Source organism: Sminthopsis crassicaudata, chromosome 6 (genome assembly GCF_048593235.1).
Source record: "Sminthopsis crassicaudata isolate SCR6 chromosome 6, ASM4859323v1, whole genome shotgun sequence".
Lineage (NCBI taxonomy): Eukaryota > Metazoa > Chordata > Mammalia > Dasyuromorphia > Dasyuridae > Sminthopsis > Sminthopsis crassicaudata.
In genome coordinates, this window is record NC_133622.1 from 206,325,154 (window position 1) to 206,349,963 (window position 24,810).

At 39.0% G+C, this 24,810-nt stretch overlaps 1 protein-coding gene across 1 annotated transcript in view; it reads right to left on the minus strand.

The window, feature by feature from the left end:
• GALNT18 (polypeptide N-acetylgalactosaminyltransferase 18) overlaps window positions 1–24,810 on the minus strand; it is a 419,096-nt gene that overhangs the window by 59,374 nt on the left and 334,912 nt on the right. The window contains exons 7-9 of the mRNA XM_074275778.1: window positions 13,585–13,770; window positions 9,036–9,173; window positions 125–316 (exon numbers count right to left, since the gene is read on the minus strand). Coding sequence (XP_074131879.1) covers window positions 125–316; window positions 9,036–9,173; window positions 13,585–13,770 — 516 coding nt within the window. The remainder of the gene's footprint in view (window positions 1–124; window positions 317–9,035; window positions 9,174–13,584; window positions 13,771–24,810) is intronic.

Consider the following 24,810-nt stretch of genomic DNA (forward strand, 5'->3'; position numbering starts at 1 on the left):
ATGGAAAAATCCTGCTATCTCCTTCCTTCCTGGCCCCCTGGATGTTTCCTGATTCTCAATGGGCAGCCAAAAAATGGAGGAATGATGCTGGCTGTTTTAACCCACTGACAAGCAGGACATCCTAGCCCATTGCCCTTACTTCCCCCATTGGCAACCTCCATTCCTTTCCTGTACCCAGGTCAATATCCTGAGCAGCCACAGCAATGCCCAGCCATCTTACCTGCGGAGTCATGCCATGGCACAAGTACATGATGGGAACGTTTTCGGTATCTGGTCCTTGATCGAGACATAAGTCACTCTTCAGGGAATTCTGCAGCTGGGATACAGAAAGAAGAAATACATAAGAGGGAGAAGAAAAGGGTTTAAAAAGAAGAAGAATATATTAAAGCAAGAAAAGGGATTATCCCATGAAAATTACTTTCATTTTCCATAATAAAACCATGAGGTTCCCAAAGGCTAGGGAAATCTGTGGGCCTAAGTCTTTGGGAAACAATTGCCATTTGAAGGAGAAAGTCAAGACTCTATAAACTGCAGATTGAAGCTTAGTGGCCAAGGCTGCACTACTCTGAAAAAAAGAAAATAGCCTGATGTATGATTCATAAAATCATAGAATTCAGAACTAGAAATCTGAGTAGATGCAATCTGATCTCATCTCTGCATTTTTACAGCAGAACAAATTGCAGCTCACAGAGGGAGGGAACTTGCCCACATAAACATACAGCTAGCTAATCAGTAGCATGGATGAGGTTCCGGGTATTCAAATCCAGATTTTCTGACCCCAAATGCAGGATTCTTTCCATTATGACACATTGACTTCCTCTCCAGTTCTATCAAATGTTCTGGCATGTCTTACAAAGTGAGCCTGGAAGGGGAAATTCTCCACTGCCTCTGCCTAGGGGAAATATGAAACCATGGCTCTGGGGAGGAAAGAGAAGCTGCCTCGGGCTCAGAATTGCTTAGGAAAATGCTTCCCAGCTCCACATAGAGCTGGAAGGTGATCTTGGAGGCCATCTGTTCAAGAGTGCATCTTGTCCAGATTAGGATTAGGGTTAGGGTTTAGAACTAGGTTAGGATTAGGATGTGCTCATTTAGGGTTAGAGTTAGGGTTAGATGGGGGGGCGGAGCTGAATGAAGGGAAGTGATTTGTTTAAAGTTATTGTTTGTCTTTTATTCTTGAAGAGGACCATGACATCAGGGAAGTGATACCATGAAGGTCACATAGGTAGTATGTGGCAGAACGAATCACAAAATTAATACTCTTTTCATTGCCCTTTCGGTATTTCTGTCTGTTTCCCTTCCTGCTTCCCTTCCTACTTCTCTCTCTCTCTCTCTCTCTCTCTCTCTCTCTCTCTCTCTCTCTCTCTCTCTCTCTCTCTCTCTCTCTCTCTCTCTGTCTCTCTGTCTCTCTCTCTCTCTCTCTCTCTCTCTCTCTCTCTGTCTCTCTCTCTCTGTCTCTCTCTCTCTGTCTCTGTCTCTCTCTCTCTGTCTCTCTCTCTCTGTCTCTGTCTCTGTCTCTCTCTCTCTCTCTCTCTCTCTCTCTCTCTCTCTCTCTCTCTCTCTCTCTCTCTCTGTCTCTCTCTGTCTCTCTCTTTCTTTATCTATATTTCTGTCTCTTAGTCTTTTTTCCTCAGGCAGATGTGCAGTGCTCTATCCACTGTGCTACTTAACTGTCCCTCACTGCTATTTCTTAAGGACCTCTCGGCCTTGTCCACTACTGTACCCTTAGTACTTTCAGCCTCTGCCATCGTTGTTTTTCACTTGTATACAACTCTTCATGACCACATTTAGGGCTTTTGGGACAAAAATACTGGGGTGGTTTGCCATTTACTTCTCTAGCTCATTGATAGATGAAGAAACTGAGGTGAACAAGGTTAAGTGACTTGCCAAGGGTCACACAGCTAGCAGTGTCTAAGACTGGCTTTGAATTCAGGTCCTTCTGATTCTAGGACTGGTGCTCTCTATGTTACTCAGCTTCCCCACAGCTTTTGTGTAATCTTACCAATTATATTATATGAGTTCTTTGAGAGTAGAACCTGTTTTACTTTTTTTTTCTCTCTTTTTTTTTGGGGGGGGTGAGTTTCTAGTGTTTATCATGTGCTTGGCACATAATAATTGCCCCATAAATGCCTTTTCATTTACTTTCATTCATTCATTCATTCATTCTTACATCTCCCTGGAATATACAAATGTTCCTGCTAGAGTCTCCTAAGGTTTAGTTCTCTAGCAAAGTTCTGGGCACATAGTAGGTACTTAACAAATTCTCATCATTTGTTTGGCTAACTGATGCCCTTTTCACTCCCTGCATCCCATTTGCCCTCCACTCTCCTTCATCCTTTCACTCCCCCTACGAAATTTCACTCTGGGGACACTTGGGTTGATCCATTGTTCATGACCTGTGTAAGTACTATATCCTAGGGAGTAATGATTCTCCTGTCATCTAATAAACATAGCACTTGCTTGGAGAATTGGATACAAACTACACTGGTCTCTTCCTCTGACCACACATGGGAAGGAAGACGAGGAAAATTCTCCCATCCTGGACTTCTTTTTCTCCATAAGTTTATAGCAGCCCCATCTCCAATTCACAGTCCAAAGAATATGGAGAACTAAAAATAGTAACTCCCTTGGGGTGGGAGGAGCATAATCATCAAAGAAAAATATCCTCTATCATTAAGCTATTAATTAAGCTGCTCCCCTAATCCTCATTGCACTAATGGATATGTGTAATAAACAATTCATAATTATAGAAACATATAATTTGTCATTAGCTGGGATTGCTGTCCACCACCCCCGCCACTGTTAGTAATCTTTAATAATCATAATAGCTCACATCGATAGAGTGCTTTATATTCATAATTATGTTTGAAGCAACTTTGGGAGGTAGACATTGCATATATTATTCACCCCTTTTAACAGAAGGGAAAGTTAAAGTCAAAAGGGGTACAGTGATTTGTCCACAGAAATAAAATGGAAAAAACTGAGGCTTGGATGTAGCGAGGCTCTGAGTTTGGTGCTCTGCTCCACACTGTCTCATTCCTTTGCACTACTGCCCTTGTAACCAGTTCTGCACTTCAGATAGACCCCCAGATTTGAGGAATCCATAAGGTTGTAGACAAGGGTGAAATCGATGCTTAAACCCTCATGAGCTACAAGGGGATGGCATTAGATTGCCATTATCTCTCTCTTACAGAGAAAGGTAGCCAACCTCCATTTGAAGGGTTGGAAACAGAGGTCAGAAGTAAGACAGGACGAAGTTACAGAGAACTAGAATTAGGCACCATGTAGAAACAAACAAACAACAAAAAATCCTTCCCAACTATTGGATAGTGAATCAGGTTTTAGATTTTGAGTCAAGCAAAGCTTATTTCTGAATTCTGTCTCCAAAGCATGCTCCCTTCCTCTTTCCCTCTTTTCTTCCTTCCCTCCCTCTTTCTCTCTCTGTCTCTATCCATCCTTCTGTCTGTCTGTCTCTCCCTCCTTTCTTTCTCTCTCTCTCCTCCCTTCTCTCAATCTATTTTTTCTATCTTCCTTCCTCCTTCCTTCCCTCCCTCTTTTCCTCCTCTCTCCTTGTGTCTCTCTGTCTCTGCCTCTTTATCTCTTCTCTCTTCCTCCTTTCTCTTCCCAATTCTGTCTCTCTCTCTCTCCCTTTTCCTTCCTCTCCCTATCTCTCTATGTTTTTGTCTGTTTTTCCCTTTTTACCTTCTCTCTATTCATCCCCTTTTCCTCCCCCCTCCTTTAAAGTTCACATATTCCAGGTTAATGACCCTGTTTTAGAGTGAAATGGGGAAAAGTGATCAATCCAAGATTACACAGAGTGTCAAAAGCAGAACTGGGATTCAAAGCCTAGGCCCAGCCTGCCCCCTTTCCTAGTCATCAGTCTGGATGCTGAGTCTGGGGCTGTGACCCCATGAGATCACTGCTACTCTTGTGTCTTCAGCACTGCCTCAGCCAGGGGTCCAGACCTGGGCCCCCATGCTGCAGTGAGCACCTTCATGGATGAACACAAGTTTGATTACACTATTTTTAAAATTTATTTTTATATGTAAATAATATATGTATAATTATACATATACTTATATATAGCATAAATATATATTTAAATAAATACACATATATAATATAAATATATGTTTATATATTTATATATATATTTGTACATATACATATATTTATTCTGTTACTCATAATAATAATACTCATAATAAACCCTCGGTGAGGGTGAATGTACACCCTCCTGGAAGTTACAATTACTAGTCTGTCCTAGGCCCAACAGAGTACCTTTGACCACTGACCTTTGCAGTGTTAACTCTACCCGGCTCGCCTCCTCTGAGGCCTTCAAAGGTCTCTGGCCACGATCTCTTGAATCTATAGTTTAATAACCTGTAGCGCACTCAAGAGCAGCCATGTGTAATCTTAAAAGCCTTTATTATACCTACTCACATAATGCCCTGACTTAATACCCTGACTTGTCAGCTCCCTAGTGAACACCTGGTCTGAAGACCCACGTGTTCACTACCAAACTCCTTACCTTTCTGGGCTATCCATCAGCTTGGCTCAGCTACCCCAGGCTATGGAGCCAGGTTAAAGAGAGCGACTGGCTGCAAGTAGTGGGCATATAAAGGGCCTGTGAGGTCACACACACAGCCAACCAGCTATCTCAGTATGGCCAGGATCCCACCCACAGCGCAGTCCTATATCCACAGAGATTACTTCTGGGCCATTCAAATCTCCTGTTGCGCTGTGCCGCCCATTTAAAGGACCCTTATAGGTAATGATACTAAGGTAGGGATTATAGCTAATGGAAAAGGATTGTAGCTAATGGCAAGGCTGTCTGTTTATTTCTGTATCCATCTTTTTTATTATCATTGCCCTCACTTTACCTGGAATGATCAAATTTAAAGGCTGCTTGTTCACAGATTTTGTTTGCTTTCCAGCTCCTGGCCAGACTGAGAATGTTTGTGCCAGCCATGTGCCTTTTAAATTTTTTTTTAATAGAAGGAGGCCTAATGTTTATTTGTAGAAGGGAAATCTGGAGGAAAACAATCTGTCAACTAAAGAGATAGGTGACCTTGCCTTGCAACTGTAAACTGAATTGTAAATAATTCCTAGGCAAACCCAGGCCTCCCAAAGAGTACCGATCTGGCAAATGTTAGTCCTCATCTGCCTTTGATCTGTTATATTATCTTGGGTCAATCAATCAATGCTCATTTATTCATACTAAGTTGAGAGAAGGGATCTTCTTTTTACCCTCAATGGCCAGCATAGTGCCTGGTGCATAGTAGGAGCTTGTCAATTAATTGATCAATGGATAACCATGCACTGACCCAAGTTCTGGAAGGTAGAAATAAAAAAAAAATCCAGACAATCTTTGATCCCCAAAAGCATCCATTCTAATAAAGGAGAATCACTTTGTGTCTCAAGTCTTCATTTTTCCACAGTAAAAAGAGGAAAACATTATCCTCCCTAGCTCATAGGGCTGTTCTTCCAGTTAAATGATGACAAAGTAAAAAAGGCCACAGGTGGGTGGGCTGGTCCTTTTGTGATACCATCGACTAGGTCAAAAATTTATTTTGGAAAAAAAATGTCATTGTATTAGCTCTGTTTTCTTTGACTTATACATTTTTAATAAATATCACTGTTAGTCAAGATTTTTGAGCTATTCTTAAAATCTGGCTCTTCTGGAATTAATAATAATGAGAACTGAAGTTCACATAAGTCCTTTACCTCACAATTCTCAGGGACCAGATATTATTATCCTTATATTACAGATAAGGAAACTGAGGCTTATGTGACAGGGTCATACAGCCTGCGAGTATCAGAGGTGAGATTTGAAACCAGACCTTCCTAACTCCATCTCCAATACCTCTTCAATACCCCTAAAGATAGGGATTTCTTTGGCACAGAGAACTTCCTGATAAAAATGCTCTTTTCTCATTATGGTCCATCGCCTTCTCTGTAACTTAGAGGTTTCAGAATTGCCTAGCAGACTGAGGAGGGAAATATCTTGCCCTGAGCTTCCTAACTTCAAGGCCAGCTCCCATGCTGTCCCTCCATCTTTCTATTACACTACAGTTATTCTTCTAAGTCATATTCCTCTACTTATCCCTTCATCAAAGGGATAGAATCTGGAAAAGCACAAATTTAGTTTGTAAGGAAATCAACTAGAAATTGTCAAAAAGGGATTGGTAGCTCAGGAAATGGTGGGGTTTCCCCTCACTGGACGACCTACAAGTTAAAGCAGATTGGCTTTATAATAGGTAATGGGATGGGCTATTTCCAGCTGGGGCTCAGCTTCTCCCAAATGGAGGTCTGCCCTTTAATACTCCAACAAGGTTAGAATTGTGACTCTAGTATTGTGGGTATAAAAACATAGTTACAATATACATGTATGTGTGTGTACACACAAATATATTATATACAAATTATAACATCACTTCCCTGTAAGAACATGAATACAAATACATATGTACATGCATGTACACATGCATATATAGGTGCAAAACTGTTTTGGGAAGCAGAAAGTAAATTATTAGAAATCAGAGGAATCAACAATTATTTATTAGGCAACAATTGTGTGCTAGGCAGGGTGCAAAGCATGAGAGATGAAAAGAAGGTCCAAATCTACCTACCTCCTCTATGGCTTTAGATGGGCCTCGGTTTCCCCATTTGTAAAATAAGGAGAGGTTGGACTAGATGTCCTTCCAAAATCCTGTCCAAGTTTGCATCTACAATCTCATGAACCTTATTTTTCTTTTGGAATACTCCAATGTCCTGACCATGTTCTAGAATGCTTGCTTTTAAGGAAAGGATTCTTTATAAAACACACAAATGATTGACACAATTCTATTGCAGCCATCTGAGAAGGGAGTGAGACAGAAAAAAAACCTCCCTGATCTTCATTTATTGGGGCTTAGAGAAGAGGAAAAAGAAATAACTATATGGGGGAAACAAAGGTATCTTCAAATGGGAGATAGTGAGACAGATACTCTGAGAACAAAATATCTCCGGAGTGGGTACATCAGAGGAGCTTATTTTAAGTCCTAACTTTGCTATTTATGATCAATATGATTTTGGGCAAGTCAATAAACTTCTTGAACTTCATCCATAAGATAAAGGAGCCGGATTTAGATGGTCTCTGATCAGAAAGATAGCATCCAGTCCTATAACCAGACTAGGAGAGTGGGGGATATGGGGGTTGGGACACTTACATGAACTGTTATCTCCTCCTATCTGGGCCTTGAAGGCCTCTGAAAGCCGTAAAGTCCAGATCCTCAGAGTTCTCAAGTCCTCCTTCTGGCTGGAATCCCATTTTCTAGGGAGTCCGGTGAGGGAAGATACTAAACATTTCAGTTAGGACTCCAGGGGAGAATGATCTAAAGGCCAGCCTAGCTTCTTAAAACCTCAAATATGTGTTAAGAATTGCAGTTTTGTAAGCAGAACAAAGACAAACTAGAGGAAGAATCTGCAGCTTTGAGGCTTGAAAGCCAAGCTGGGCTTTCTGGGTTCCAACTCTGCCTCTGGAAAGAATAATTTGAAAAGCAGGAGCTGAGACGTTCTTTCCCAAGGAGTCCCTTCCTTTCTGTACATGGAAATTCCTCATTAAGAGTAAAACTTATTTCTACAGCATTTTGTTAACTATAAAATACTTTACCTCCATCATCTGATCTGATCCTAGCAACAATGATATGTTGTACAGGCTATTGTTACAATGTATTCCAGTCAAGAGACATTTGTTAAATGTTTACTATGTATAGAGGCCTGTGTCAAACACTGAATGAAATATATATTTGTCAGATGTACAAAAATTATGTCTTATTTATATCCATAATATACAATATAATAATATATAATCTATTATGTTGTTATATGATATTATAATGATGTTATATATATTATTGTGCATCATATAACATATCATTATGTATCAAGTTATGTATTATAATGATGTTATATATTATTATAATTAACATATATTATATATATAAAACATCATCAAAATATCATATAACAACAACATAATAGATTATATATTATATTTCTTATATGGGGCTATGATGCAAACATAGATATCAGATTACCTTATCATATATCTTTGAGAATATCTAGTCTCCATTAACCTCAGTTTAGGGCTACCTACTACCTGAAATACTTCCTCAGTTGTTATTGCTTTGTTCCTCTTGAAATTATTTCATTAAAATTTGTATATAATATTTATTTATAATCTGGGCACATATTTATTCATCCCCTCTCCTCAGTAGAGCATAAGTTTCCTGAGGATGGGATCAGCTCCATTTTTGTCTTTGAATTCCTGTTAGTTTGTTAGTTAAGCAAACAAAGTATGGGATTGGAATCAGGAAATCTGGGTTTCAATTCCTCAGCTCTCTTCAATACTTATTAGATACGTTCTTGGAGCATCATACAATCTCTTTTGGTATCATGTCTGTCATCTGTGAAATGAGGGGTTTGGGATTTTTCTTGTGCAGCAAGATAACTGTATAAATATGTATGTATATATACATATATATTGTCTTTAACATATACTGTAACATATTTAACATGTATTGGACTACCTGCCAGCTGGGGAAGGAGTGGGGGAAGGAAGGGAAAAGTTGGAATAGAAGATTTTGCAAGAGCCAGTGTTGAAAAATTACCCATGCATATGTTTTGTAAATAAAAAGCTATACTAAAAAAATGAGGGGTTTGGATACGATGATTTTAAAAATCCTAAAGCTAAGATTCTATGTTCCTATGATTTTAATAGAATTAGATCTTTCTAACCTCATTTTTACAGATAAGGAAACTGAGGATCCAAAGGTTAAATAGAGTAACATAGATTGAACAGTCACAAAGATTAGCCTAAAGTCATAAAGGTAAGGGTTTGAACTGCAATTTCAATTCCATGTTTTCTGACTCTATTATTTTCCACTCTTTCTACTATTCTCATTGCTTCTGTCCTTAAACAAGCAACCAATTTTTTAAAATAAAAAAATGCATTCAATTATTTCTTAAAGACTTTTGAAAAGAAATAGACTTACCACTCCATATGCGATGATATCTGAGTACATCCTCATTTCTGGGTATACACTGACAAGGTACCATCGGAATGTCTTACACTGAAGTTTTTTCCTCAGGGCTTTCCTTGCAGAAATGTCGCCAATATCAATTCCAGGATCCTGTGCATGTAGAAAGGCAGTCATTGTTGAAGGGCAGCGTCTCCCACTCACACATGAGACGTAAGCCCCTATCAGTGGTCTCCTGAGAAATAGTTGTGTTGGTCTGAGTTCTTGGCTGCCAAAGAAAGGCTTCAGACAGTATTACTCAGCCTCAGTAATTGTCATTTAAAGCCTTCCTTTGACTTCCTTTAGGGTCCCCATCCTGCAGTTATTACCTATATGGTAGCTGAAATTGAAACCTCCGTGTAGTTAGATAAATAACAAACTAAATGTCATCATTCAAACCCTGAGATATAGGAATTCCCAAGGCTTATTATTAAAGAAGAGACATGGAAGGGGGTCAACATGACTGTATGAGGGGAGAGTATTGTAAACACAAATCTATGGGGGGAGAGTATTGTAAACACAAATCTATGGGGAAAAGAGTATTGTAAACATGAGAGTATGGGGGGAGAGTACTGTAAACACAAATCTATGCGGAGAAGAGTATTGTAAACACAAGTATATGGGGGGAGATTATTGTAAACATGAGTGTATGGGGGGAGAGTATTGTACTCCTTGTGTTTCTTAGTAGGTCCTGATGTTGCTGAGGATGAGTTATTTCTTGTGGCCTTCAACTACCTATAGAGTTATCATAAAATAAGTATTACACACATATACATACACATATATAAATATAATCTCTGTATGTATGTGTGTATATATAATAATCCGGGGTGAGGAAAACAACTCTATCAGTGTAAGTTGACACTCTCTGAAATTTATAATCTTTGGGAGTAGCCAAGAGAGCATGGAAAAGTTAAACTTATCTAAGGCCAGTATGTATGAAGGAGGAACTTAAATACTGTCTTTGGTTTGGAGGCTGTTTAATTCACAATGTAACTGTTAAACAAACACATCCATGTGTACACGTCTACATATAAATATATGCCCATTTGTATATTATACACACAGACATATATATACATATATATATATATATATACACAGTCAATATATGTATATGCAAATGTATATAATATATACCTGTGGTACTGTTGTATTACATCATATAAGAGTCTGTATGTATATGCACATAAATTTATACAAAATTTTAGTGCAGCTTTAAGCATTAATACTTTAAACCTACCCTAAGATGTTGGGGTCATGTGTATAAATAATGCTATTATTATTATGAGACAACAGGGCTAAAATGACAGATTGAGTAAAGACTTCTCTAGAAATCTATCAGTTCCAGTGCATAGACTTGATGGAAGGTAGCTACCACTGAAGACAACTGGGCTTCAGCCTCGCTTTCCATATTTATTGTATATTTATCATCTTCATGCACTTTAGATTCTAGACAAATGGCCTGCTTGCTGCTTCCTGTATGTAGCATTCTATCTCCCTCCATTCATGAAATAAAGTCCTTCATCACCTCTACCCCTTGGAATCTCTAGCTTCCTTGTAGCTCAAGTGGTACCATTGAAGTAAAATCTGTTCTGCTCCTACCATCACCAGTCTCTCTTTAAATACTCCCCCATCAAGACACTAGTTTGCATTTATTTGTATTTTGTATTCTTCCTTTCACGTCAAGTGTAAGCACCTCGAGGAGAGGAACAGTTTCATTTTGGTTCTACAATTTGCTTTTTTTCTCCCCTTTGTACCTCAGATTTCAGTGTTAGAGAGAACTCGTCGTACCCACGAAGATTAGCAACTTCTCATTTTTATAGAAGTGCAGTACTATTTTGTTTTGCAGCTTTCTATAAAATCACAGCTCTCTTTTGTCTGTCTTATCAACTTAAAAGTCTAGAAATTCCAAGAAGACATGAACCATACCTTATCTAAATGTGCTCTTCACATAACACTTATTAATTTTTTTTTTGAGTGAATAACTGAAGAATGAAGGGGAAGTGAGGGCTTGATTTGAAGTTAGGAAGTTGTTGTTTAATCATTTAAGTTGTATTAGATTCTTCATGACCTCTTTTGGCGTTTTCTTGGCAAAGTTACTGGAGTGGTTTGCCTTGTCCTTCTCCAGTTCATTTTACAGATGAGTAAATAGGGGCAAATAGGATTAAGTGACTTGCCCAAGATTTTGAAACCAGCACTCTAGTTGTCTGAAATTAGAATTTAATTCAAATCCAACCTGTAATATTGTGTAATCCTGGGCAAGTCAGTTAATCTGAAAGACTCACTTTCCTCACCCATAAAATGACAGGGCTGGATTATGTGGCTCTTCAGGTCCTTTTCAACTGTAAACCAATGAATATAAGAATGAATGAATCCTAGAAGGAGAGGCAATGAGTTTGGCAAAAGGGGGACTAAAGAAACAATATGAAAAGCTTGGTCCTAGTCTCCATTTGTTATCAACTAGTTTTATGACCTAGAGAAAGATTTTCACAGGAGCCTAGATTTGGGACTGGTTGGGTCTTTAGAGGTCATCCCACACTCCTTCTTTTTTTCAAATAAGGAAACCAGGGCCCAGAAAACTTAAGTTATTTGCCAAAAGTACTAAAGCATGTCTAATATTTGAACCCAAGCCCAGGATTCCAAATCCAGAACTTACTGGCTCCCACTCCCTGGATCTCACTCTGTCTTTTGTAGAAAGAGGGATTGGTCTCTATTGGTCTTTGAGCTCTGATATTCTCTAAATTGTATGATTCAATCCTTTTCAGTGGTCCTGGGGAGTTAGATCGCTCTCCTAACAGACCTCCATGATTTTCCAAAGCCTTTAGTAATGAGGCTTTTGTTATCATTAGACTGACTTTGTTAAAGTCATTAGGCTGGGACAAAAGGTTTCTTTTGCAGGCTGAAGAAATATCCAAGGGAATGGATTCTGAACTAAAGCCCTATGATTGGACAGCCTAGAGTATGATACTGTTTTTCTGAAAAGATTCCTTTTGTGAAGGTTTCACTCTGGCAGCTGATTCATCAGTATATTTTGTCCAGAGTCCTGAGCAGAATTTAACTCATTTTCTCTGGGTAGAGGATGAATCTCTTCTCCTTACTGATGAAGTCTCACACGATTGGTTAGTACAAAACTCAAGAATTGTTTCTGGTTAAATACTGCTACTTTTCCTGTCATCTTCATCTATATCTTGATTTGGTGGAGTGTTTTCTATGGAAATTAAAGATCTATAGTTTTCCCAACAGCCTGTTCCAATTAAAATGCAGGCCTCTCAAGGAAAGCCATGGCCCAATGGAGGAAGAGTAGGGGTTAGATTTTAAGTCACATATATAGTATATGTAGAATAATGGAATAGTGGGCAAGCTCTGAAAATGGGTTGGAAACCTGCTATCAAATCTAAAGACTCTTCCCATTGCCAAACCAGTAATTTTTATACTAGGCACTCACCAAGAATATAAGGACACACACAAATTATGCATTAACAGTATTATTCTTTTCCTAGTTTTTTTCTAGAATCTAGTGGACATGACAGAGTACATAATGTAGGGCTTGCAGTATAGACATGTATTAAAATCCTGCCTCTGAGACTTTTTATAGAACTCCCCTCACAGGTTTTTAATTTTTTTTTAAATCAATTAACAAGTTTATCTTTCCCCTATCTTTCTTCTGGAACTTATTGGCTAAGTCACATAACTTTTCTGAGCCATAGACCTTAGGGGATTTATCTATTAAATCATGATGGGGAGTGTTCTGTGCTGGTGGACAAAATTCCCACCTGTGGAATTTCCTACCTGGAGAAGATCAGAGGTAATTTGTATTTATGGAGAAGAGAATAGAGGGTAGTGAATGAGTTGTGAATATACAGTTGTGAATATGAGTTGAGAATAGAGGGTAGTGAATGAGTAGTGAATCCCAGCAGGGAAGGTATTGTGATGAGGTAGATAAGATCAGCTTTTTATAAGATTCAGTACCTGCTAGGAAAATGGCTGAATTTATCCACAACTCTGCATGATGGGTCCCAATGGAAAAATGTCTTATCCAGCCAAAGAAACATACAGTTTACACCTAATGGGATCTGTTATAAACACTGCAGTGCCAGTCTCTGGCAGTGGTAGGTTTGGGAGAGAGAGCCTTGAACCCAGGTTGTGAGTCTATATCCAAAGTGAGCAAAGATTGTGAATTTACTGGCAACTGGGAAATTGGGAGCTGTTTGAATTTTGGTAGTTCCTTTTTTCTCATAGATAATGGAACTCTTTAAATTTACTGTTTTTTAATTTTTAGTCACCTGGGAGGGACCTTCCACACTTAATCCATTCCTCTTAATTCTCAAACAAGGACAGTGAAATCAAGAGAGAACACTACCAGCCCTTGTTAAACAGGATAGCCTGGGCCTCCTGCTCCTTCCTTTAAATTTTCAAGATCTTTTCTCGTTGGCTGCCATGGCTGCTAGAGAAGCTGTATAAACCACCATATTTGTCTTTATCAGAACTCTGAACAACTTAAAATCCACGGGGAATGACCTACCTCTAAGGGTATATTCCATGCCATGTAAACATGGCTCTTAAATTCATCCATCCAGACTTCCGCCACCCTCAGAGCATTTCTGCGGACGTGGGCCGTGAGGTCCTCAGTGTAGGGCTTGTGAGCTCGTTCAATGTGAGCTATTCTGGAGCAGGGCAGGACCTCCACACTCCCACCACACTGCCACACCTGCAGGGGAGATGACCAATGCAAGTCAGTTGAATCCAGCAGACATTAATGGAGAGCATCTTGTGCACAGATCTCTGAGAGAGACACAAAGTTCAGACCTGGTCCTTACTCTCATGGAACCTAATAGGAGGGGATGGAAGACGTCCAGACAAGGGTCATGAAAGGGACTTCTAAAAAGGGAGAGAACACACCTGGAGAGATTTAGGGACAGGAGCTGGCTGGGACCATAGAGAGAAGCTCAAGCCTACTGATAGGGAGAGAAAGACTCAGAGAGGGACTTGCCCAAGATTGCACAGCAAAATGATGTCAGAGTCTGAACATGAAGGAAGCTCTCCTGACTCCAAAGTCAGGACTCCTTCCCACTGTATGATATCACCTTGTACCAACAAACAAATCATAGAACCATAAGATCATGGGCTTCTGGATTCATAGAGAGAAGGGAATTTTTCAGGCCATCTATTTCAATCTCTTTATTTTACAGTTAAGGAAACTGAGGACCAGAGATGCTAACTGACTTGCGAAATTTCTTAGGGTCACATATAGAGATTGAAAAGGGACCTGAAAGGTCACCAAGTCAAACCGATTCATGTTATAGATGAGGCTAAGAGAGTTCACACGGATAATTTAAATCTCCAAACTCTGTATGAACCTATCAGCTTTTCCACTGGAGCCTGTCAGTTAGATTTCTTCTTCTTCCTCCTGAGTTTCCCAGGCCAGCATCATGAAAATAGGGATGTCTCACTAGATGTGCAAAACATTTTGCATGTTAGCACTTTCTGTTTTACAATTAGTCACTTTCCCAGCCCCCTAGGAAGCCAGGTCACTTCATCTCGCGAGCTCATTATCCCCATAACCAACTGAGAAATGCTTCATTTCCATTTCCACTGATCTCAAGCAGGAAATATCCTGGTGAGAGCTAGCAAGGTTCCTGATACTAGAGACAGAAACTATAGTTCCCTGATGCTCTGCATGCTTGGTAGTTCATGGTACAACCAGAACCACTTGTCAGAGATGCTGGGGTGATGCTGGAGGTGCCTCTGCTATACTTCTGCAGGGACCTTAGATGTCATCTTGTCCAATCTGTCATCTCACTGAAAAGAAATTAGAAGCCTCAAAAGAGGGAGGAACTCCCTAAGTTCCCTTAGGAAGTCTCAGGAACAGAACTAGTCCCTAATTCTGTCAACATCCTCTGGGGTGCCTTCAATTACTCAGATATCCTGAAGGAAAGGCAAGTCATTTATTATTTTTTTTTCTGAGCCTTAGTTTCCCCAATATAAAATGGGAACATATATATTTGAATTACTTTCCTCTTCAAGTTGTGAGATAAGTTCCTTGAAAATCTCAGAGCTCTGAGAAATGTGAACAGTTATTAGCACCCTCATTTTGTAGATTTGAAACCCACAGAAATTGGATGACTTGTCCAAGATTAATGGATCAGTCAGCCAGTGATCAGCAATCAGTACTGTCTTTCACTTCATTTTTAGCATAGCATTTGGCTCACAGTAGGCTCTTCATAAATGTTTATTGATTAAAATTGCTTACTGTGTGTTAGACACTGTGAAGATAAGAAGAAAGGCAGAGAGAGTCCCTGCCCTCAAGGAATTTGCAGTCTGAAAGGGGGAACAGAACATAAATCAAGCAAATAAATAAATACTTATCTCCACCTACTATATTCCAGCTCCTATGCTAGGCAAGGAGAATACAAATATAGCAGATGATATAATACCTACTCACAAAAAAGAAACCAAAGGAAGTAAAGATGTCTTCCATTAGATTATGAGTTCCTTGAGAGCAGGGATTTTAATTTTCTTTTTTAATATCCCTAAAGCTTAGCACAGTGCCTAGAACACAGTAGGTGCTTAATAAATGCTTGCTAATTTCACTGGACTTGCCCATGCTAATAAGAGACCTGGGACTTTAGCCAAGTTATTCTGTGAAGCCAAAGATCTTTCTGTCATTCCACACTGGTTCTTTCTGTTGTGCTGGGAGCCTTGCCACTCACCCATTCATTGTAGTGAATAGTGGAGGGGATGACAATGGTTTTGGAATTAAAGTGTTGGGTTCAATAAACACCCATAAAAGTCTATCTATATCTATCTATCTATCTATCTATCTATCTATCTATTATGCATAGTGCCTAGCACATAATAAATATTAGTTGTTTATCATCATCATCAATATTATTATTAGTAGTAATAGTATAATAGTAGTAGTAATAGTAGTAGTAGTAATAGTATAATAGTAGTAGTAATAGTAGTAATAGTATCAATAGTAGTAGTAATAGTAGTAGTAGTAGTAATAGTATAATAGTAATAGTAATAGTAGTAGTAGTAGTAGTAGTAGTAGTAGTAGTAGTAATAGTAGTAGTAATAGTAATAGTAGTAGTAGTAGTAGTAGTAATAGTAGTAGTAGTGACTGAGTTAGGACTTCAACCCCAAATCTTATGTTTGCCAAGTTAGTCATTTCCTACAAGGGAAGGGAAACAACTTCTATTACAGATCCTTTCAAATGAACTCTTTGGCACACTTCATTTTATCTCAATGGGCTGCTACAGTAAAACATAAAATCTTTAAGGACCGAGATGGTTACCATTTTGGAACTGAAAAAGATGGATATTCAAACCTTGCCTTTTACATATTTTGGATTATGACTTAAGTCAAGCTGCTTAATCTCTCAGTGCTCTTGCTAACTCTCTAAGCCAGGAAGTTGCAGAAAAGTTGCTAATCTGCATAGGCAGAAAAGTTTCCTCACCAGGTGCACTCATGAAATCCCAGGTCCACTTTATTCTTATTCTCTATTCCCAGCATCAACGACAATGCTTGGGATACAGCAGGAACTTAGTGCTTGCTCATGGATTAGTTTACTTGACATCTTTTTTTCTAGGCAGAGTTAAAAGATCCCCAATAGTATCAATGCTTGGTAAGCACTCCCATGTCCAGGGGTGGCCTTAAGGACTAATTTCTATTATCTATGAAGGCAACTTGGACAGTTTTTTTTAAAATTTCCTCTCATTTTGTCCTACTAATGAAATAGCACCTGAAGTCTCTTAAGGCAATATTGTTGATACTAAAATATTCAAGGGAATTATTGTTTATTGCAGTGGGAACAGAGAATATTATTTAAGACATTTCAACATTGCAGAATTGAACATAAGGCATAACAGTTATTTATCTGAAAAGACATACCTCTAAAATATCCATATTTAGATTCAATTAAATTTGAGAAACACTTTGAACTTTGTGTAAGACACTATGCTAAGCACGAGGAATTCAAAGAAAAAAGTGAATTAATTTTTACCCTCAAAGAGCTTACATTCAACTGGGAATAGCTGGAAAATAGAATATGGATAGAGGGGAATTAAAGCAACTCATACTAACCATAGAATCCTTAGAGTTGCAATGGAAATAGAGTTACTTTCTCACAAAATTTCACCTCCAATATCATCAATTTAAAATAAAAAGTGTTATTAGAGGTTATCTATTCCATTTTCTTGAAGAAACTGAGATCCAGGCAGGTGAATTGATTCATCCAAGGAGCATAAGTAATAATGAACAATTAGTCAACAAGTGCTCACAATGGCAGGGACCATGCTAAGGATGTACAATCTGGTCAGGCAAAAAGATAGACATTCTCCTCAAAGAATGGACAAGTAAGGTATTGAGAAGCTAGAGGCAAATAATAGTGGAACTCAGAGACAAATCTTGGGTGCAATCTAGTCTAAAGAAGTATACAATCTGAACCGGATCTTAGAAGTCACCAGTGAAATATTCAGATCCTTCTCTGTGAAAGTTATATGTATAAAACTATGGTATCTTCAGAGTCTTGAGGTTAGGAGGGTCTTAGAAGCCACAGAATCCAACTTCCCAATGAAAAGGCCTTTCTCCAGGACCTGTGAAAGACAGTCATTCAGCCTTTGCTTGGATATTTCTAATAAGAGGAGATTCAGCATCTCCCGAGGCAGTGAGCTCCATATTTGTGCAGCTCTAATTGTTAGGAAGCCCTCCCTTCTATGGAACTGACATCTCCCTCCTTGCAGCTTCCACCCATTGATCCTAATTCTGCTCTCCAGGGACAAGCAGAAAAAGTTTAATCCTTCTCCTACTTGCTTGACAACTCTTCAGATACTTAAAGACAGTGATCATGATTACCCAAGACTTCTCTCCTCCGGGCTAAACATCTCTAGCTCCTTTAACTGTTCCTTGCATGACACAGTTGTCAGATTCCTTCCCTGATATATGTAGCCTCTCTTGGACACAGAACTGAAATCAGTGCTACAGATCAAAGCTTCTCAAGCTGTGGGCTGTGACCCCATAAGGAGGTCATGTAACTGAACTGGGAGTCATGAAATTATGATTTATTATCAATAAAGGTTTTACATACCTATATATCCAGGGTCAAGTAAAAATTTCTTGGCTTGGGGCAGCTAAGTGGTGCAGTGGATAGAGCTCCAGCCCTGAAGTCAGGAGGACCTGAGTTCAAATCTGGCCTCAGACACTTAACACTTCCTGGCTGTGTCACTTAACCCTAATTGCCTCAGCAAAAAATAAAATTTCTTGGTTAAAAGGGGGAAAACTTTAAGAAGCCCAGTTGTAGATGAGGTCTGTCCAAGGAGGTCTGTCGAAGGCAGAGCCAAAGGGATTGGGCCTTCCCTAGATCTAGACATGAAAGCAGATAAATAACCCCAGGATATGGAAAGAAGTGATTTTTGGCAAATTTGACATCTGTCAATAATGTGTGTGTGTGTGTGTGTGTGTGTGTGTAGAGGGACAATTAGAAGAATTCTTCAATTAAAGTGAGGAGGTTACAAGTCAATGAATCTTTGTCTGGACTTTTGAATCTCCACACATCTTTCTGCATTATTAAAAGACAGCACTTAAACAGGTCTCAGTGCCTGTTCTGAGGGGAATTATTTTATGTCACCCTTTGGCTCCTCTTAAGGCAGTGGTTCCCATTTAGCGTTTTAAGAATCCTCAAGATTCTCAACAATGATCCAAAAGGTTCAGGATAAACATTCTCTAATGGTACTTATAACTGTAAAAATTATAATAACATTATGAAAAATGCAAATTGTCTCTTGGGAGTTCACAATACATTTTTTTTTGTTATTGAAATGGGAATTGGAACAAAATTCATTGGAAACTACTGCCTTATGGCATAGGTTTCAGTGACTGGACCTACTTCCAATATGATTTGGTTGCCCAGAAATTATGGGAGGAATGAATCTTATCTGAGGATTCATATTCTTTCCTGGACTACAAAGAAGGAAGGAAACAAGTGTTTATTAAGTGACATATATGTTTGTGTATGTGTGTGTGTGTGTGTATACACACACACACACACACACACACACACACACAAAACAATCCTGGGATGTAGGTAAATTATTATCTGCATTTTATACTGAAAAAACTGAGGCAAACAGAATTCAAATGCCTTGCCCAGGGTCACAACTTAGATATTCCTGACTGCAGATGTATCATTCTAACTACTGCACTAAAGCTGCCTCTATAAACGAGAACCAATAGACCATCTTCTTGCTTATTTAAACCTTTCCTATTGCATCTTCCATCCTACACATAGGAATATCGGAGAAGAGGGAGAGAATTTCTTTATGTTCAGCAGTTCCAAATTTGTATTTGCTTATTGGGGAAGGAGAAGTTCAAGTCACTGGGTGCCATTACAAGTCTGGGAAGAATTGTGTGGAATTCAATGAGAGAAAAGAATTTCAGGAGAATGTTAAGAATATGATTCTTTTGGCAATCCCCAGTTCATTTCCTTCCTGACAGGAAGTACTCTGAGTGTTTTATATGTTTTCTATATCTGTTTCTAGGCCCTAGGGGAGTCTTTGTATCTTTAGTATCATCCCTGGTAAGAAATAAAGACTGTCCTTTATACACTATACATTCATTATCTTAAGAGTTTGTATCCTATATACCCACCTAGACACAAGCATTTTCAGAAACTTACCAGAGTATATTCTGGCTGTTGGCACGTATACCAAAGAAAGATATAAATCTTTCAAAGATTCTAAGAGAAAACCCAATCCATGGGAACCCCAATCTTGCAGGGCACTGGGTCACTGGTAATATATACAAAGGAGTATAGTGAAAAAAACTAAAACACGGATCTGAGAATCAGGAGATTCAGATTGCAGCCCAGTTCTGCGACTAATTATCTCTGCAACTTCAAACAGGTCATTTCTTGTCCCTGGATTTGTCTCCTCCCAATACAATTTGTCTCCTCATATACAATAATAGGGTTGAACTAAATAGCAACAATAACAACGACAATAATAACAATAAGCAATAATATTAATAGTAGAATTTTATAATCCCTTAAAGTTTGTAAAATGATCTAATGCAACAGTCCTTTGATCCTCACAACACCTCTCTGGGTTAAGCAGAGAAAAGAAATGTCTGGGCCATTCCCTCAGGTCTCCCCTATGTGGGACATTTTCTGATTCTCTGAATAGTCAGAGCCTAATTATCAACTTAAACATCTGGCTACAGCCTTTGGATTCTCGGCTGTTTCTGTGAGGAGGAGTAGATGGCATGGATTCAGCATGTTTACAGAGCTGTCTCTGAGACACTGCCTAATTGCTTTCTGCTTATGCTGTGGGAAACAAAGGAGAACCTTGTGGCTTAAGATCACCAAATAAAGATTTCCAGGGTTCCACTGCATAGAAAGCGGGAATCCATGAAACCTCTTGAGGAAATTCTGACAACAGGTGGGAACTGTCCATGGTTATGATCATGTAGATTGCAGAAGTGGAAATCTGTGAGGAGTTTTGGGTGAATATTTATTTTGCTAGTAAGCAGAGCTTAGCAATGGCTCATGAATTTAGGAAAGCTGGGCACTCTTTTCCAGCAGCAGGCCAAGAATAAAGTTGAAATTATTTCGAGAATTGGAGGAGGGAGGAGAAATGGGCATTAGTAATGAAGCAGAAAGGAATTTAGAACTAGTCTGAGGACTGAAAAAGAGGGATGTGTATGTGAGAGAGAGAGAGGGGAGGAAGGAGAGAAGAGAAGGAGAGAAAGAGAAAATAGATAGATGAGGTATCTTTCTGGAGGCAGCAAATAGCTATTACATGGTAGGGCCAAGCCTAGAAGCTCATTAGATGAGAAGAAGCAGTTAGCCTAGGAAGCCATGCCAGCTATGGCTAGATGGAGGAACGGGCATTTAGTATTTAATTCCAAGGCTCTCGAATTCTATGTTCTTTATTTTATCTCTCCCAGCCTCCTTGAGATACAAATAAAGACGTTCTGCTGCTGTTTTGTTTGTTTGTTTGCTTGTTTTTAACACAATCTCAAAGAGAATTCAACCTGGAAGCAAAGGACCTGGGTTCAAAGTGTACAATGCTGTCACTACCTGACCTAGACATTCATCCCAAGCAAATCACTTCACTTTTATGGGCCTCAGTTTATTTACAAAAATAAAGGTATTGGACTAGATGGACTCTAATGTCTTTTCTAATTAAAAATCTAGGGTCAGAGGAAGATAGAGGATATCCAGGCTTGGGATCAGTAAGAAAATGGAAAAAGTATAGGATGATTCAGGAGGGGACTTTTTGAGGAAGAAGACTAAATTGACAGAAAAAAGAGAAAATATCAGGTAAGTCTGGCATTGGTGCTGTAAGAGTTGAACCCTTTCCTTTCTAGAGTCTGCTTCCTCAAAGTTAAGTCCAGGGGATTTTAGGTCATCATGCAAGTAGAAGAAGCTTTGACACTTAGCACCTTCATGACCTTAGGCAAGTCATACAGTAGCTCTGGGACCCAGTTTATCCTTCTGTAAAATAAATGGATTAGAATAAAGGACCACTGAGATCCCTTCTAGCTTAAAATCTATTCTCGATGCCATGTAATCTTAAGGCAGAAAAATCCTCCTCTTTCAGGGTGCTGTTGGTGACCAATCTGCAAACACTTCATGTAAGCAGGTAGGTACCAGAGGTCAAAGGCAGCTGTTGTTGGGGAGAAAGAATTTGATGGAAGGGAAGCTGTGTCCAACCCTTTCTATCCCGAAGGTGCACAATACAGTTTAGGAGTATTGGGTGATCGATCACTCGTGTCAGGGAAACGCAGTTTTAAATACCATCTCTGCATCCTCTTATTTATAAAAGCCCATAAAAGCGACATATGACTAGACTTAATTGTACCCAGTGATTTCCCTCCAACCCAAGCTGTTTTTCAGCAAGGCTCTGATGCCTAAATGCATCCTACTGCAGCCCAATAGAGGCATTTAGTTATTTTGATTATGTAGTTTAAATTAATGTCATAAAACCAGGCAAGCCACAGAATGAACAGAGACAATCTCAAACAGCTTCATATAGTGAGAATGTTAACTTCATTTCACTGTAGAAAAACCACCAAATTGCCCCCATGTCCTAAGGCATCTACTGTAGAAGTGCTTCTCCAAGACTCCCAGTCATAACAGATAACTTAATATGGATAGTAAACAACAATTAGCTAGTGCTTGAGCAAAATCCAATTAATCAGTCTTTCTTTCCTGAAGCAGGGAGCTGTGTTCCCATCTTCAAGAAGGGCTGATCCTCCAGCGTCAGGAAATATTTACAATGAATGCTACAAATTAATGGCGAAGTTTGAGAGTGAGGATGTTGTAAATCTAACAGCCAAGATCTTCAAGTGGAAGGGACTTGAGGTCATTTAGTCCAGCACAGTTTTACAGATCAGGAAGCAGCCCCAGAGAAGTTGACTTACTTAAGGTCACACAAGTAGAAGAGCCAGTATTTAAAATTAGCATCCATGACTGCAAATTCTGTATTATTATTATTATTATTATTATTATTTTTGTGGTATTGAAGGGATAAGGTCCTGCATTAAGGTGAAGATAAGTGTCAGAGGAGAGAAAAGGAGTATTCGAGAGATGTTGTAAATCAATAGACTTTGGCAAGAGCTTGGATATGAGGAGGAGGCAGCAGAGATTGTGAAGGATCCAGGATTACTTCCACGTTGGGAGCCTCAGGAACTGAAGGTTAGAGTTGCCTCTACAATAATAGGGAAGAAAGGAGGAAGAAAGTTTTTGGGAAAATTTAATGAGTCCTGTAATGATCGTTTCAAGTTTAAAATGTCTACTAGAAATCTGGTTTGAAATGTCTGGATTTGTTGGAGAATAAATGGACACGATGGAAATGAAAGCAACTTAGTAAACAGTATAACATTGTGCCTAGAGAAGTGGTGGTATCAATCTTAGAATTCTTTTCTTGGGTTGTTGGACTTAGTTTGGGACTAGCCCCTCCCTACCAATCCTCTTCCCAAATGAAGTCGTGAGTGAGATTGGTTCTGGGTTTGGACTCATCCACTATGCACTGAGTCCCCCAAAGTTACTGATCCAGGTTCTGATATCCCAGCCCATCTTCAGAGGCGTACCACTCCAGAGGTAGATTGTGCACTCCATAGATGCTAGTGATAGTTTGCATTTTTGTAGCAATTTAAGATTTGAAAACCCCTTTCTGTAGATGACGCTCATAACAACTCAGGGAGGCAGGTAGTAGAATAATTATTCTCACGTGGGGAAACAGAGGTTCAGAAAGCTTAATTTGTCTTCACCGTCACCAAGGCTGGACTCATGGATGCTCCCAAGAAGGCAAAAGTAGGATAGGGTCAAGGCTGGGTAAAGAAAGGCTCTGTGGGCCAGTTTGGATATTATGAACTATTTGGAATTAGTCCTGAATCCTGTAATCATCAATATATACGGGACTTCCTTCCTCATGTAGCCATCCCTGTTTTGTTGACTTTCAGGCCAAGGTTACACCTTTTGAATGTATTATCTTTTACTCTAGCTTCTAGGCTCCCATATCTTACTGGGATGTCTGGTTGTCCACTTCAGGTCCCCACTATCAAGCCTCACAGAAATGATGTCTCCACTTGAGAAACATCACACCACTCTCCTGTACATTACCTCCATTTTCTTTTTTGATCAAATCTTGCTTCTTTTCTCATGGATGCCCATTCTAAAAAATAAAGTTCTTGAGAGCAGAGACATTTTTATTTAGGATCCAAAGCCTAACATGGTGGCAAATACACAGAGGGCACTTAATATATGTTTGATGATTGATTAATTCACTTGCAAAATCCCCAAACCACTGTACCATGTTTACCCCGTGGGGCTTCACTTTCCAGTCCTGTCCTTCCATTTCTTTATTGGCAGACATATTGACTTTCTACTTTACTGAGATGTCTGAGACAGTATAGTACAATAGACAAAGTCCTGCATTTGGTACTGCATGGTTTGGGTTCAGCTCCTGTGTGACATAGTACAAGCCACTTGCCCTTTCCATTCCTCCATTTCTTTACCTGTAAAATGAAAGGACTGGACTAACTCTAAATTTATGATCTAATGAGTTTATCAGGTTACAAATTTCCTATCTCTCTTTCTCTACATTCTAATAATTTGTATCTTCATACTCAGTTCCTTATATTCCTCTTAGTGGAGAAATGGTTCCTCTTAGAACAAGACTCCACCTTCTCCAGATGTTCTTGATTCCATTTTCTCCTATATTTTCTGAGTTCTTCTTTAGTTCTTTCTTTCCTTTCCCTTTCTGCTGTATATTCCTTTCTTCCCACACTGAGGACTTTTTCCCTTATGTTTTCAAACATGTAAGGATCTCTCCAATCTTAAAACAACAACTTCTCTCTTTTTTCCTCACTGTTTCCGCTAAAATTCCATATAATTATCTACTATAGAAATTATTCTCTCAATCAAGAAGTCGCCAATGGCATCCTCATTTCAAAATTTAATGGCAATTTCTTTATCATCATTTCCATTAATAAAACAAAGCAAAAAAAAAAACAATCCTTTTCAGCATTTGAAATTTTTGACCAGTCCCTCTGTGTAATTCTCCATTTTTCTGGTTTCCATGGCATTCTATTGCTTGGCTGGCCTCTTGCCTTTTTTGCTGTTTCTCTTTGTATTTCATAAGATCATAGATTTAGGGAAAGAACCTAAGCCAACTCACTCATTTTGTGGTTATTATTATAACCACATAGTAATAATAGTAATTATTAATAGTTATAATATATAGTT